Here is a 15,304-nt window from a genome sequence, read left to right on the forward strand (position 1 = left end):
ACAGCAAACGAGCCAGACAGAAAGGCCTTTCTTTTCTGTCTTTGAGCTTGCAAAATGTAGAGATAAGTAGGCATGACTGAAGCAATCATGCTTTATCCATAAATGTACTAAGACTACATCCCCACAGAAATCCAAATTAGCCCAAGACAAATGGAGATAATCATGCTGAGCACTCCCCAATGACAGCCTGGTAACAAATATCATTTGTAATGCCTGTTTCAACTTTATGCCACTGGAAAGCCTGCTGGGTTTCCTTAGTTAGGCTGATAGTGTCTTTTCAACCATTTCCCAAGAATTCTCTGGTTGTATGAAAGGTGAAAGAATAAGGGAAAGAAAGTGCATAGATATGGTAATGCATTATATATTTTACTTGGATTCCCACACCAAGGTGTTCCTTCTCTTCTATAATCTTTGGACTTTTTTTGTAAGCATTAAAGCAGTTTGTCTGCAATGCTAAACAAGGAAATGAAAATCACACAGAAGTTAGAAATGTATTACATACAAAACTAAACAATACTTTTGCATTTTTCCTGATAGAAGTAAATAATCCATAGTTACTTGTGAGCAGCTGATAACATTAGCAGCTATTTTATCTTATCAAGATGGTCCAATAAGGTTCTGACATTTTCCTCAAAGATCATTTCAGACCACAGATGCTCTTTTCATCAGGGCCGGTTCTAAAGGGCAGCCAGGTTGGGCACTGGCCTGATGGCCCCTGGAGCTACAGGGGGCCCCTCAGCCGTCCCTCCGCTCCCCTTCTGTGATCCGCGGGCCCCCAAAGTCCCCCCATGTCTCCCCACTTACCTGTCTGCTGTCTTTTACCGTTGCCCTTAACAAAGTTGGCAGCTGTGGTTTCCCTAAGATACTGAAACCCCTGCCGCCATCTTAGTTGATGGCAGAGATGCGTGTGCATAGCACGCATGCATGTCATCAACAAAGATGGCAATGGAGGCTTCATCCCCTTAGGGAAACCGCGGCCGCCATCTTGGTTAAGGGCAATAGTAAAAGACAGGAGACAGGTAGGTGGGGGTGGGGTGCGCGCGTGCGTGCGTGCATGTGAGAACACGAATGCGACGCACACGAATGCGCATGCGCACACTTGCCGGGGCCTAGGGCAAGCTGATGCCCAAGGGCCCTGGCATTCCTGGAGCCGGCCCTGCTTTTCATGTCCAACCTTGCAACTGGTTTGTGCAATACTGTTCGGCTGACTCAAGCCCCCTAGCCATTCTCCTCAAGCATGTATTTTTGTGAGCAACTATTATCATGTGAGGTGAGAGAATACGGAGCACAGACGTTTCTACTTAGAAAAAAATTCCACTATGATTATACAGAAGTTGTTCCAACCAAGATCCATAAGCACCCACATTACATTTTATGGTTGTTCAGGCAAGCATGTACTTGGGAGGGCTGGAACAAGTGAAAAAGTGAAAAACATATCCACTTATCTAACCCAAAGACTTCTGAAGGTAGGTTGTTTTCCTCTGAATCTAACAGATTAATTTTTAAAAATAGGCACACATTCATGATTACAATAAGACTTAAAAATAGCAATTGCCAATTATACCTTATAATATAAATTCAAAACAAACCCTACTGAAGCCACTTCCCCAGATGTTTGTTGAGGGATGTTATTTATTTCACAGAATCATAGAATAGTAGAGTTGGAAGGGGCCTATAAGGCCATCAAGTCCAACCCCCTACGCAATGCAGGAATCCAAATCAAAGCATTCCCGACAGATGGCTGTCCAGCTGCCTCTTGAATGCCTCCAGTGTCGGAGAGCCCACTACCTCTCTAGGCAATTGATTCCATTGTCATATGGCTCTAACAGGCAGTTTTTCCTGATGTCCAGTCGAAATTTGGCTTCCTGCAACTTGAGCCCATTATTCCGTGTCCTGCACTCTGGGACGATCGAGAAAAGATCCCGGCCCTCCTCTATGTGACATCTTTTCATGTACTTGTAGAGTGCTATCATATCTCCCTCAGTCTTCTCTTGTCCAGGCTAAACACAACCAGTTCTTTCAGTCTCTCCTCATAGGGTTTGTTTCCAGTCCTTTAACTGTGATTCAATGTTACACCTCACTGTTAGATGTAGATCTGGACCTCAGAGGTGGCTAAAGCATCTCTGAGAGATGGGGTGATCGCTACATACCTGAATGAGGTGGTGATGAGGTCACAACTGAAAAAGCCTACTTTAATATTTGGATCTATTCAAATCCTGTTTCAGGCCCAGTTTTGGGATGGAAATAAGACTTGGCTATACTGGTAGATGACTTATGGTGAAGAATGTTATTAACCATGGTATCCTTCTGGATTGCTTGTCCAGGTTTGGTTTAAGAAGCACAGTTTTATGGTGGCTTCAATTTTTTTGATTAATAGGTTATTTTTATTAATAGGGTTAATAAACTCCCAGGGTGGACACTGTGCCTATTGCAGGTTTACATGTAAAATCACGGAGTTTAACCCTTTGAACCATTTCTCAACATGCAATACTGCCAGAGTTATTTTTGTTATTCAGTGTGGATGTTTGAAACTATATATTGGACAGACCTCTAGAATTGTTAGGGAACACCTGAGCAATATTAGGAACAAGAGGTCTGGAGCCCCCTTAGTGGAGCATTTCAATAACTGCCAACATTCTATTGCCAAGCTAAAATTTTGCGTCTTAGAAAAAGTATGTGGAGGGAACAATGACATTTTACTGAGGAGAGAGAGATTGAATTTGAATTTGAAGACCATGACCCCTAATGGTCAAAATGAGGAGCTTGAATTTCTTCCTCTACTATGAAATTCAGTAAATATCCATGGTCCCTTACTTGTTTTCCACCCCCAGGTGGTTGTCATTCAACAATAAGGAATATACTTACCGTATATTCCGGCGTATAAGACGACTTTTTAACCCAGGAAAATCTTCTCAAAAGTCGGGGGTCGTCTTATACGCCGGGTGCTGAAAAAGAGCGGGAAAATTAAGTCAAAAAATGACGGAGAAGAAGGAGCAATGGCGGCTGTATGCTGTTGAACTGGGGAGAAACTGCCCAGCACAGGCTCGCAGGAGCAGCCGCGGGGCCGATAGCCGCACTAGCGGCTCTGAAAAAGAAAAACCCCAGGAAAGGAGGGCCAGGAGAATACTGTGAAGTGCAAGGCAGCAGGGACAAGCAGCCGACGGCGCTGACTGCAGAGCTCTCCACGGCGGAATTTAAAGCAGCGGAGTGCGGCTAAGGAAAAAGAATCTCTCTAATGAGAGAGCCGCAGCCGCAGGCTCCCGTGGAGCGCGGCAATACCCGGGCAAGCTAAAAAGAGGTGGCGGGGAAAGGCAGGGAGCCGCAGCCTCAAGCTCCCGCCTGAGAGAGAACCGCAGCCACGGTCTCTCCAACGACGCCACAGAACGCGGCTCGAGGCAGCCCAGCCCAGAAAAGCCGCTACGGGAAAGTCACAGCCGCAAGCTCGCAAGGGCTGTGACAGAACTCAGGGGGAAAAACTCGGAAACGGCCAAAGCCGTAGAGACCCACAGCCGCGGTCGCTCTAGGGGCCGTCAGACAATCAACAGGGAAAATAAACTGCCCGGGTAAATGAAATAAGCTGAAATAAGCAGTGAAAAGCAAGACAGGGGAAGGGAAGGACTAGGGAGACACACAAGAAACACTACCTCCGCACCCTGTCAAACAAACACACAAACAAATACTTGGCTAAATGCTACGCTATAGGATCTCAATCTTGTTCGTAGGAAGGCAAGAATGAACTGGAGAGTGGGAGGGGCCTGACGCCCCTAGTCTTGACTTCAAAGACATTCTTGCCTTCGCACGATAGGCTTTGTATACAACAACCAGCCAATTGCCGGTAAGGTACATCGCTTGCATGTCATAAGCAGGGGTAGTCTTATACGGCGAGTATATCCCAAACTCTATATTTTAACTGGAAAAGTTGGGGGTCGTCTTATACGCCCAGTCGTCTTATACACCGGAATATACGGTAAGTGATTCCACCGGTATCCTACTTCTGGTTGCTTGTATATATACTAATGCCTAATGTTCTGCTCATTCGAACTTCTCGCTAGCCTGCATTGTAAGTTATAGACTGATTTATAGATTTTATATGTATGATTTTATATAATAATAATAATAATAATAAAATTTAATTTATGTGTCGCCTATCTGGCCATTGGCCACTCTAGGCGACGTACATGTAACAATTAAAACAGAATACAATAAAATACAATAATGCAATGTAAAAACAATACAGCAGCGAGAACAATATTAATATAGGGTTAAAGGCATTTCAGTCATAACAGTTAACCCTCCCCGGAAATCCCAAAGGCCTGTTGAAAGAGCCAAGTCTTTATGGCTTTACGGAATACATTTAGGGAAGAGGCGTGCCGTAGATCTTGTGGGAGGGAGTTCCATAAGGTGGGGGCCACCACTGAGAATGCCCTCTCTCTAGTTCCTGCCAATCTAGCTGTTTTTGTTGGCGGGATTGAGAGAAGGCCCTGTGTGGCTGATCGTGTGAGTAAATTTATCCTTGTTGTTTTATTTATAGCCCCTGATGAAGGCCTGAAAATTAACAGGCTGAAACACATTGGGGTTACAATACAATAAATTTCTATTTTTCTAGCATCTTGGCTTTGGCCCCTCCTTCTTTTTCCTGGTTTGGATGCTAGCCACTTTTTGTTGTTGCATCCAGAGATTTGGGCAGCAATGTCATTGATATGCAGATGATAATCAACTCAACTCTTAATGCATCACCTGCAGCCATTTCTGGATCAGTCCTGCCAAGCCACAATAATTCACCCTCTAGTCATATCCAGGCTTGACTACTGTAATGAGCTCTATGTGGGGCTGCATTTAAAGATGACAAAGAAACTCTAGCTGGTTCAAAATATAGCTGTCAGAGTCCTGATGGGGGCATGTCAGTTAGACCATGCAACACCATTACTATACCAGTTGCTCTGATTATCTGTGCATTTCTGAACTCAATTCAAAGTGCTTATTTTAAAGCCTTAAAAAAAATGGGCCTGAGCTACCTGTACCCGTATCATCCTTTCCACAAGTCAGCATTGGAGGCCCTCCTCATTTGTCCACCACTTAGGTCAGTGAGACTGGTGGGAACAACAGAGCAAGGCTTTTCTGTGGTAGCCCTGGAATTCATTAACAGAAGGCTACTACACTCCAATTCTTTCAAAGGCCTTGATGACTTACCTGTTTCAAGTGGCCTGTATATGACTGATACCTAAGAAGGTTGAGAATGCTTTTAATTGCTGTGCTGTGAAATTATGTCACATCTCAGGCTGCATATAGTTTTTTTAATTATTACTTTGTAGATGTTGGAGAATTGTACTGTGTTTGTGCATGCTGTAGATATTTTATTGAACTGTTTATTGAACTTGGGCTATAAATATTTTAAAATAAATAAACACACAGCCCGTAACCAGCACTGACCAATGAGGTGACACACTGAAACACAAGAGCAGGCAAACCGCAGCCATGTATTTGCAAAAAAACCCTTCCTGACTTCACTGCTAGTTTTTCCCACCAAGTACCCGTTTTTCTTGGGTTACTATCAGTGATGGCACCCTCTTACTCTTCAGAGTACCTCACTGGCTGTCAATGCTCATATCTTAGCAACTGGGTTAGAAGTGTGCTTATCTACTGTGACTTAGATGCAGATCACAACTAATGAATGCAAACAACAATTCCTATATAATTTCACATCCAATAGCATGATGTTAGCCTAAATGCACAACTGTGCTTTTCATTTCTCAGCATGTAACCAGCAATCATTATGTCTGGAATATATTCTCCCAGGTTTTCGTTACATAGGTCTCCTCATAATTCTTCAGAAGAACATTTGAAATACAGACAGTTTCCCAAAGCTAATTACATATACACTGTGAATAACTGCATATAGTTAAAAACCATAAAGAATAAATGGACATAACTACCAGCACTAGCTTATCTGCTGAAACAAGCAAACAAACAAATCAGTCTCAATTTTATATTCTGCCTTGGAAACAAGATAGCTTAGCTGAACCATGCAGCACTGAGCTGCCTCTTGCTTATCTTTATTCCAGTATTTTAGGTTGCCAGAAAGCTCACATGTCAGCATCAACGTAAACCCAGGGCTACAACTGTTGTATATACTAAATACAACAGTTTTTGCTTAACAGTCCTTTAACTGAACATATGATTAATACCGTAATCGCCCCGGTGCGCCCTCTCCTCTGCAGAGCTCAATTGGCTCCGTGGTTTACCCCGGAGCTAAGAGTGATGAAGCAAGAAAGGAGACGGCTTGAGTGCAAATGGAGATGAACTCCCGACGGCTGTGGTCTTGCACTTGTGAAGATCTCTACCAAGCTCTATGTGAAGGCGGTAAGGGCAGCGAAGAAGCAGTACTTTGCTGCCTCCATTCAGTCATCTTCTAACCGCCCAGCGGAACTTTATAAGGTTGTTCGGGGACTTTTACACTCTGGTCCTCAGAACGCAATAATACCATCAATAGCCCGCTGTAATGAGTTTGTGAGACACTTCCAAGATAAGATCACAAACATCCGCCGGGACCTTGACTCCAATATTGTAGCAGTTGAGCCTAATGAGGTGTCCGGAGCACAGTCCTGTCCTGTTTTATTGGATGAATTTCAGTTGGTTCAGCTCGAGGACGTGGACAAGGTGCTTGGACAGGTGCGGGCAACCACTTCTGCTCTGGATCCTTGCCCCTCATGGCTAATAAAAGCTAGCAGGAACGGAACAGCCGGATGGGCCAAGGAGGTGATCAATGCCTCTTTACGAGAGGGAGTGGTACCACCCTGCCTGAAACAGGCGGTGGTGAGACCGCTCCTAAAGAAACCCTCCTTGGACCCTGAAAATCTTGACAACTATAGACCAGTAGCAAATGTTCCGTTCCTGGGCAAGGTTTTAGAGCGTGTGGTCGCTCACCAGCTCCAGGCTCTCTTGGATGAAACTGATTATCTGGATCCATGTCAATCGGGCTTTCGGCCGGGGTTTGGTACAGAAACAGCCTTGGTCGCCCTGTATGATGACCTCTGTCGGGAGAAAGACAGAGGGAGTGTAACTCTGTTGGTTCTCCTTGATCTCTCAGCGGCTTTTGATACCATCGACCATGGTATCCTTCTGGGACGTCTTGCGGACTTAGGAGTTGGAGGCACTGCTTGGCGGTGGCTGTGCTCCTACCTCAAGAATCGTCTCCAGAAGTTGGTGCTTGGGGAGCATTACTCGAGTCCCTGGATACTCCAATATGGGGTCCCACAGGGTTCAGTTCTGTCCCCCATGCTCTTTAATATCTATATGAAGCTGCTGGGCGAGGTCATTAGGAGATCTGGAGTGCGTTTCCAGCAATATGCTGATGATACGCAGCTCTACTTCTCTTTTTCATCTTCTTCAGGTGAGGCTGTTAATGTACTAAACCACTGCCTGGCCGCGATAATGGACTGGATGAGAGCTAATAAACTGAGACTCAATCCTGACAAGACTGAGATGCTGTTGGTGGGGGGGCTCTCTGCCCAGATGGTTGATGTCCGACCTGCCCTAGATGGGGTTACACTCCCCCTAAAGGAGCAGGTCCGTAGTTTGGGGGTCTTATTAGATCCGCTCCTGTCACTGGAGGCTCAAGTAGCCTCGGTGACACGGAATGCGTTCTACCAGCTTCGGCTGGTAGCCCAACTACGACCCTATCTGGAGAGGGAGAACCTTGCCACAGTTATCCATGCTCTGGTAACCTCTAGATTGGACTACTGTAATGCACTCTACGTAGGGTTACCTCTGAAGACGGTTCGGAAACTTCAGCTGGTGCAGAATGCTGCGGCCAGAGTTCTTACTGGGACAAAAAAATTTGATCATATAACACCTGTCCTGGCCCAGCTGCACTGGCTACCAATATGTTTCCGGGCCAGATTCAAAGTGTTGGTTCTTACCTATAAAGCCCTTAACGGCATCGGACCACAATACCTGGCGGAACGCCTCTCCCTCTATGTACCTACCCAGTCGCTGCGCTCGACGTCGAAGGCCCTTCTCCGTGTCCCAACGCATAGGGAGGCACGGAGAACGATAACTAGAGCTAGGGCCTTCTCAGTGGTGGCCCCCGAACTATGGAACGCCCTCCCTGATGAGATACGCCTGGCGCCTTCTTTGTTATCTTTTCGGCGCCAGGTAAAGACCTACCTCTTCGCCCAGGCATTTTAAAAATTTTAAAATTTGAATTTAAAATTGGAAATTTTTAATTATGTTTTATTGTGTATTGTATTTACATCCACTTGTATTTTAACCTGTTTTATTATGCTGTACACCGCCCTGGGACCTTATTGCTATAGGGCGGTCTAAAAATGTAATAAAATAATAAATAAATAAATAAATCATCTCAGCAGAAATTCATCACCAGTGGGAGATGACCCATATTTCTCATCTCAATATTGATCTAATGAAATCTAGAAAAACAAACCATGAACAACAGCATGTTATTCTTTGTGTAATATTAGGAAAACATGCAGGAAGGTCTGCTGATTCACCTTTTAATTTGTTTATTTTACATGTTAACCAGTTGTCTTTCGGGATTTAAGCATTTTAAACATTACTTCTTGTGCTTTGCCTGGAACTAGTCCGGTATAGAAAAATATATCCAACCTCAGCCTGTTAAACCAATGTCCTAATAAGCTGGGTTAACTAATGAATCATCACAGATACTGGGGCCCTGCAACAATAAACTCAATGGTAGATGTATGCACTGATGTAGAATCAGTATTTACTGAAAACAAAGAGCCTGCAAATTTTATATACATAGGACTGAAACTGGCCTCTTGGGTACATTTTTATTAAATGTGAAATTGCACCAAGGCTAAAATTAACATCATATGTAAGCTGCTGCTAGCATAATACCTAGCTATTATCTTGTGTTTTAAATTGTTTTACTGTTCAGTTATCTTGAACTATATGCCCTGAATTGAAGCCGCCGCTGGCAACTTCCCCTCTCCACCTACCCTATCCTGATTAAACCCTCTTCCATATCACCCAAAATGGGTGATTTAAAAGAAAAAATAATCATGTTAAATGAAAACATACATTTAACATATCATTTGTTCCTGAGCAGCAACACACAAGCTGAATTAGTTCCCTCCAGGCCAGGTCCTGGCACTATGCAATCCAAAACTCATGACTTGCTTTGGTGTAGCTAACCCTATGTAGTTAAAAGAATAGATAGCTGTAGCTAATATAACGGGACCATGTTTCTTTGTTGAATGACCTATGAGTTCACAATTCTTTTCATCATTATTTCCTTTCCAGTACACAATACCTAGTTTAAACTATTTTGACTAATATCTGACAAGACACTTTTGAGAAGAAAGATCACATTATTATTATTATTAATTTGATTTATATCCCACCCTTCCTCCCAGTAGCAGTCCAGTATGCGCCCTCTGACAGATTTTACTGGCTTAACATATTGGTTCAGCACTTCAGACCAGAACTCTAAAATCAGAGTTTTCCAATGTCAAATATTTAAACCACTTTATTTGGTTCCCTCATGTTCCAGATATCAAAGATCATTCTGAAACTTGTGATCAGCAGGAAAGGTTCACACTCATTTCTAGTATGGTTTTTGATTTTCTTCTTCAGTGTTATTTATCTATATTGGGGCCTTGTGAGGATATTGTGTATGACTGAAACTGATTAGAGCTGCACATTTCATAAATAAAATTTCAGGAGAAGGGTTTTTTTACGGCAAGGTGATGTCGTAGCAGCAGGAATGAAAGTTCATCAGCTATGTCACAACAGATTTACAGATAAGAATCTCACTTGAACAAGCTAGTAGAAGAGAGTGTTCTGGGATAAAACCTGTTGTGAAAAGAAGTTGCAGATTATGTAAAGGACCCTTTGGGGAGTATGTTGATTTTGATGATAAACATACACAAAAATCAGAGTGTGTGTCAAAGTAAGAACTGATGCTTTTACTTAGAGCATAAGGGAATCTTGTGAAAAGTGTGTTGATGACTGGTCCTTTAAGGGGAAGTGTTGAATAGAATATTTTTAGAAGATCTTGTTGCAGATGATTGTGTTTACCACAATTCCTGTAGCATAAATATTCACACAGGAAAATCCATTCCACAATAGTACAGAAGCTCTGGAACGTCACTTTAAAAAGCCCAAGCGTGGGAGACCTGAGCACTTAGAGCAGAGGCAGGCATTCCTCAAGACTTCCACTTTTTTGAAAACAGTGATGAAGAGCAGCTAACAATAGAATACCTGGAATCCACCATGGAACACTACCTGGAAGGAATTGAGTGCATAGCTCACCTCCAACACAACATGAAGCAGAAACTTTATGATCACTTTGGTGATGATATATTATCTGGTGAAGAAGGGAAAGATAACACAGTGTCTTTTCAAGAGCTGGTGCACAACATACTCCTAACCTACTGGGAAACACTCAACAAAATGATGAAAAGATACCGATAACTGAAACAGCAGCCTGTGTGTTATTCACAATGTCACTGTCAACTTCCTACCTCTCAGTACCGACTTCAGATTCAGCTTGGCTTGACGGTGCAGATCTTCCACACAGGGTGGCCTCGTGGCAGGTAGGAACACATTCTCTTGCTGATGCCAAGGTGCAGTGTAATGGACTGTCCATCTACTCTCCTCATCTAGATTGGAGACAGCTGTGAAGACAAAGTAATGCTGCTATTAAACTGAAGTTAGTTATGCTAATCTGCAAAATAACTGACACACTTGTGGAAATGGAGGGGTGGGGAAAATGTCAACCATTCTAACAGCTCATTTTCTTTGTTCCTCCTATAATAAAATTTTGCCACAAAATACTATTAAAATTTTGTACAGCATTTTTACAACATACTACTCAAAAGTGTTGGACTAATGGTCTAAAAAGCAATAATAAAAACTCATATGATTTTACGACACCAGATGTAAAAATGCACAGAACAAATAATTTCACAACTGCAGTTTACGTGAAATGTCTCTCTTAGTCCTGGGCAGATACACAAGCCTGCTGAAAGAGCCAAGCCTTCACATACTACAAAAAGAATAAAAGGAAACAGTCCCAGAGTTCTTCCTGCACAAATAATTCCACAATATCGGCACAACCCCTAAGAAGGCCCTCCCTCACTCACTCACTGACCAAAGCTCCTGAAAGACAGGATCCAAAGCAGAGCAGCCTCAGTGGATGAGGACAAAAACAGAGTGGAAGGATACCATTTGGGCAGTCTAAGCCACTAGACTTTTAAAGTTAAAACCAGGATCTTGAATTGGGCTTGGAAGCTGACTGGCAGCCAACTCAGGTAAGCAAGATGAGGAACATCCAATACTAATTAAAAAGCAGTGCAGAATTCTCCACCAACTGCAGCTTCTAAATCAGCCTTTCCCAACCTTTGGGTCCCCAGATGTTGCTGGACTACAACTCCCATCAGCCCCAGCCAGCAAGGCCAATGGTCAGGAATTATGGGAAAGGTAGTCCAGCAACATCTGGGGACCCAACAGTTGGGAAAGGCTGTTCTAAATGTTCAAGGGCAAGCCTCACATCGAGGTTACTAAACCATGGATGATGGTAGCAAGAACTCCATTACAAGAAAGGAACACAGTCATTATATCAGACGCAGCTGATAAAATACACTCTTATTTATGGTTGCCACCTTAAGGCTGTTCACACCACACACCCAGACTATGAACCTAACCTTCGAGGCAGTATGACCCTGTACAGTACAGGAACCCCACAATACCCAGATCACATGGTCCAACAATCATAACTTCTATCCATTCTCCCTCATCTAGCCCACTGACTTCACACATGGACACAAACAGCTATCCATGTATAGTGGGCAACTGCATAATAAAGGTATGAAGACAGACTTAGAAGGGAGGCTAAAATGATGCTGTTTATATTGTGACTTAGAAAAACTGCAGTTTCTAAATCCAAATGCAACAAGTAAAACTGGATTGTTTCATAATCATCTTTGTATAGCAAGCTGTAAGAACAGAGCAGTGATATTTCTGCTTCCTTGAGATGACATTTTGGTTTCTTGTTTAAGTTGCCTCTTTTTAGCCCCATACTAGAGGAACCTGGAAATACTTGCGCCTCCACAAATCACAATTTGGATTTATGTACATGAATTTTAAATCACCATTGATGATCTATATGAGTTGAGTGAGCATCCAACTCAATCCCAATATTAACTGCCTAAGCAGCCTACACACCAGGGGCTTGTGTGAACCAGTCCAATGTGCCACTGTAATAGCAGACCACACTGTATTTTTTTTTCTAAATCCCAGCAATTGGTTCTTTTGTTTTGCGTGCATAAACATTTTCATTTTCAAACCCCTTCTAATGATCCAAACCAAAGCACAAATATGCTTATATCACTACACTCCATTTTTCTGTAGCATTCTGCTACTATTCGTGATAGCCATAAAAAGAAAAATGGTTAGTGTAACAAGGAGGGAACAAGTTAGGGATTTGTATTATTCCCCAGGCAGTATTTGGGTCTTCAGCCTTCATGTTCTATTTCCTTTTAGCTCTCTCAAGCAAAAACTTTACATCTGTGCTCCCTCCGCCCCACAAGCACCTGTTATGCTTATGTGAACTCACCCAAGACAGCACTCATTACTTCTCACTGTCCTGCCAGATTTTTCATTACATCTTTGCTGCTTAATACTGAGACTGTATCTCTTTAGTGTCCCGCATTAAGAGAGATTTTCAACATTATTCTTTGCTTTCTTAAAGCTGCACCACTTTTGCAAACTCCAGACTACTCAAAAACATCAGCTCCCACAACATTTGAAAATCAGATGAACAGCCTTAACTAAATGTAGAATGACTCAATACAAGATGTACTTGTGAGATGGAGCAAACCTCTCCTGCTAACTGCGCATAATAGCAATAACACAAACTATTGTATAACTATTACACATTAGTTCTGTATGCTGAAGAGATATACAGGTGAAAAAAAATTTTTATAGTGCATTTTTTGTTTTTGCCAAAGCAAGCTGTTTGTGCTAGTTCTTATCAACTGTTTAAACCTGCTATATACTTGCTAAACCTCCTTCAGTACAATTCCCTCCTTTAGAGCTGTGGTTCCAGCACTTTCATAAGCATATGAGTATGACATGGTTGCCCTTGGAGTTCCTCAAGCACATCCTCAGCAAGATGTGTGCTTGAGGAACTCTACGGGCACCTACATTCATTATACTGTGATCAGAAACATCTCATGCGGAAAGGTAGATAATGCTGATATGATACAGGACTGTCTTTAGTGTCTTTTCCAATCAGAGGTCGAAGTCTAAAGATAATGAACTAAGACTGTACCCATTACTTGATCATACCAATGATTCTCAGTCTTCTAGAAAATCAAAGCTGTATGAAACTGCCAGGGAGAAAACATCTTACAAGGAAGGTGACAAATGCTACATGCAGACTTATATTGGCCATGGACATACTGGCACCTAGCACTCTTGTCACACCAGATCCTGTTTTGGGCAAAACACAAAGTACCATTGTTTAAAAAATATGCATGCATATTGGTAGCAACTTAAACATATATCAGTTTGCTATTCTGAGCAAAGGCTGTTCCAGAATAATGCTGAATTGATGCTATTAAAATGTCTGTTACAAGTTTGTGCTAGTACAATAAAAGCAAAGGATCCAGATAGAGCTTTCTGCTTGTTGCTGGCTCTACACGTGTGCAATAGTTGATGGAGCTGAAGGTTCAACAAGATTTTAGCTGGGCAAACATTACAGCAAACAAATCTACTACCTTCAGCAAGTTACTTAAACAAAAGCTTTAAGCTCTTTATTGCATGAAAAGGGTCCAGATTTTTCTCCGGAAGACCAAAGAGCATTAGCAGACTTTATATTCAAAAGTTTACAACAACAAAACAACAACAACAGGGCAGGTGCTCAGTAGTTTCCTTTAATAAGCTGCCTCTATACACTTCAGAAGTATGGCAAACTAAAAATGCGATGCAATTCAAGAAATTAAAACACATTATTTAACATTTCTGTAACATCATCTAGTTTTTCTGCAAAAGATTTAAATAGATTTAAAAGCCACATTTACTTACTCTTTTTCTTGAAAAAATTGATTAATGATTTGAGCTTTGTATTGATGAGCCCCACCATCGCTGAGAAGCCTGTGCTGTTCCTGCAGTTTGGATCCCATACAAAGCAAGAGTATAATGCAGGAAACTTATTTCCAAAGCTTCCCCAACAGTATTTGCAATCCTTATTAACTTTTTTGCCTCCTGCTGCTACCTTTCCTCCTTTTGTTTCTTCCTTAAAAGCAAGCTGAAAGTTGCAGGGAGCGTCCTACCGATTAGAAACCATTAACAGTCCTTGAACCTGAAAGCTTCCTTCTGAAACATAATGCGAGTGTCTGCAACAACCAGTTACAACTGTGTGTGTGTGTGTGAGTGAGTGAGTGAGAGAGAGAGAGAGAGAGAGAGAGAGAAAATATCTTTGTTCATGTTGCATGGAAGCAAGATGGAGATTTCTGCTTCAGCATTCATTCATTCATTCATTCATACATACATGTCTCCCTCTCTCCCACTCCCCCTAGCAAATAATCAACAGTTTCCTCCTCCTACCGCTCCAGGTTGTACTCCACAACAAAGATGAATAATTGTTAGTGATTTCTCTTGGCAGTGCTCTAATAGGATCTTTAAAATCCTTCACAGGACATAAGGTAGGTGGATGCTTTCATGGACATCCTTAATTTCTTCCTGCAGGAATATATGGAATGTGAACAGTCTGGGACAATGAGATATTCAGCTTTGTTTTCCAAACCAGTCCCCTCTTCCACCCCAAAATTTATGCACAGCAAGCTTCCCAACAGAATCTCCAAGGAGCTGTGAGGAAGCTTTGTGCAAATGACAAAGATCTCTTCTCTCACCTTTTATGCTCGCCTTAATCTCTAAATGAATGCATTTTAATTGTTACACACAACTTTGCTTTCAAATCATACACCTCCCCACTCATCTCCAGCAACTACAAATTTGGTGGCAGAGAAAAAGTGTTACACACTCCATCTTTCATTCATTCACTCTCACCATTCGTTGAAGCCAACTTAAAAATAATAATAATAATAATAATAAATTTTAATAATAAAATGAAACTGCAAAAATAATAATACTTTAACATTAATATGCCTATATGGCTTAATGCGTTATCTAAGACACAGAAGTAATACAGTCTCTTTCCTCATATAAATTAATAACCTTTGAAATCAGAACATCTCTTTTCTTCCATTAGAAATCATTTACCATTTTGGAGAGAAAAATGCTAACTACAGCATCAATG

General features: G+C 42.0%; 1 protein-coding gene across 8 annotated transcripts in view; it reads right to left on the reverse strand.

Annotated features, from left to right (window-relative positions):
* The window catches only part of NHSL1 (NHS like 1), a 128,074-nt gene that overhangs the window by 52,400 nt on the left and 60,370 nt on the right, over window positions 1-15,304 (reverse strand). For 7 of the 8 annotated variants that reach the window (XM_061623975.1, XM_061623978.1, XM_061623974.1 and 4 more), the window contains one exon: window positions 10,506-10,658. In XM_061623975.1, coding sequence (XP_061479959.1) covers window positions 10,506-10,658 — 153 coding nt within the window. Of the gene's footprint in view, window positions 1-10,505; window positions 10,659-14,070; window positions 14,479-15,304 lie in introns of those variants that run through there. The other variant, XM_061623976.1, reaches the window with a different exon arrangement.

Source organism: Rhineura floridana, chromosome 4, assembly GCF_030035675.1.
Source record: "Rhineura floridana isolate rRhiFlo1 chromosome 4, rRhiFlo1.hap2, whole genome shotgun sequence".
Lineage (NCBI taxonomy): Eukaryota > Metazoa > Chordata > Lepidosauria > Squamata > Rhineuridae > Rhineura > Rhineura floridana.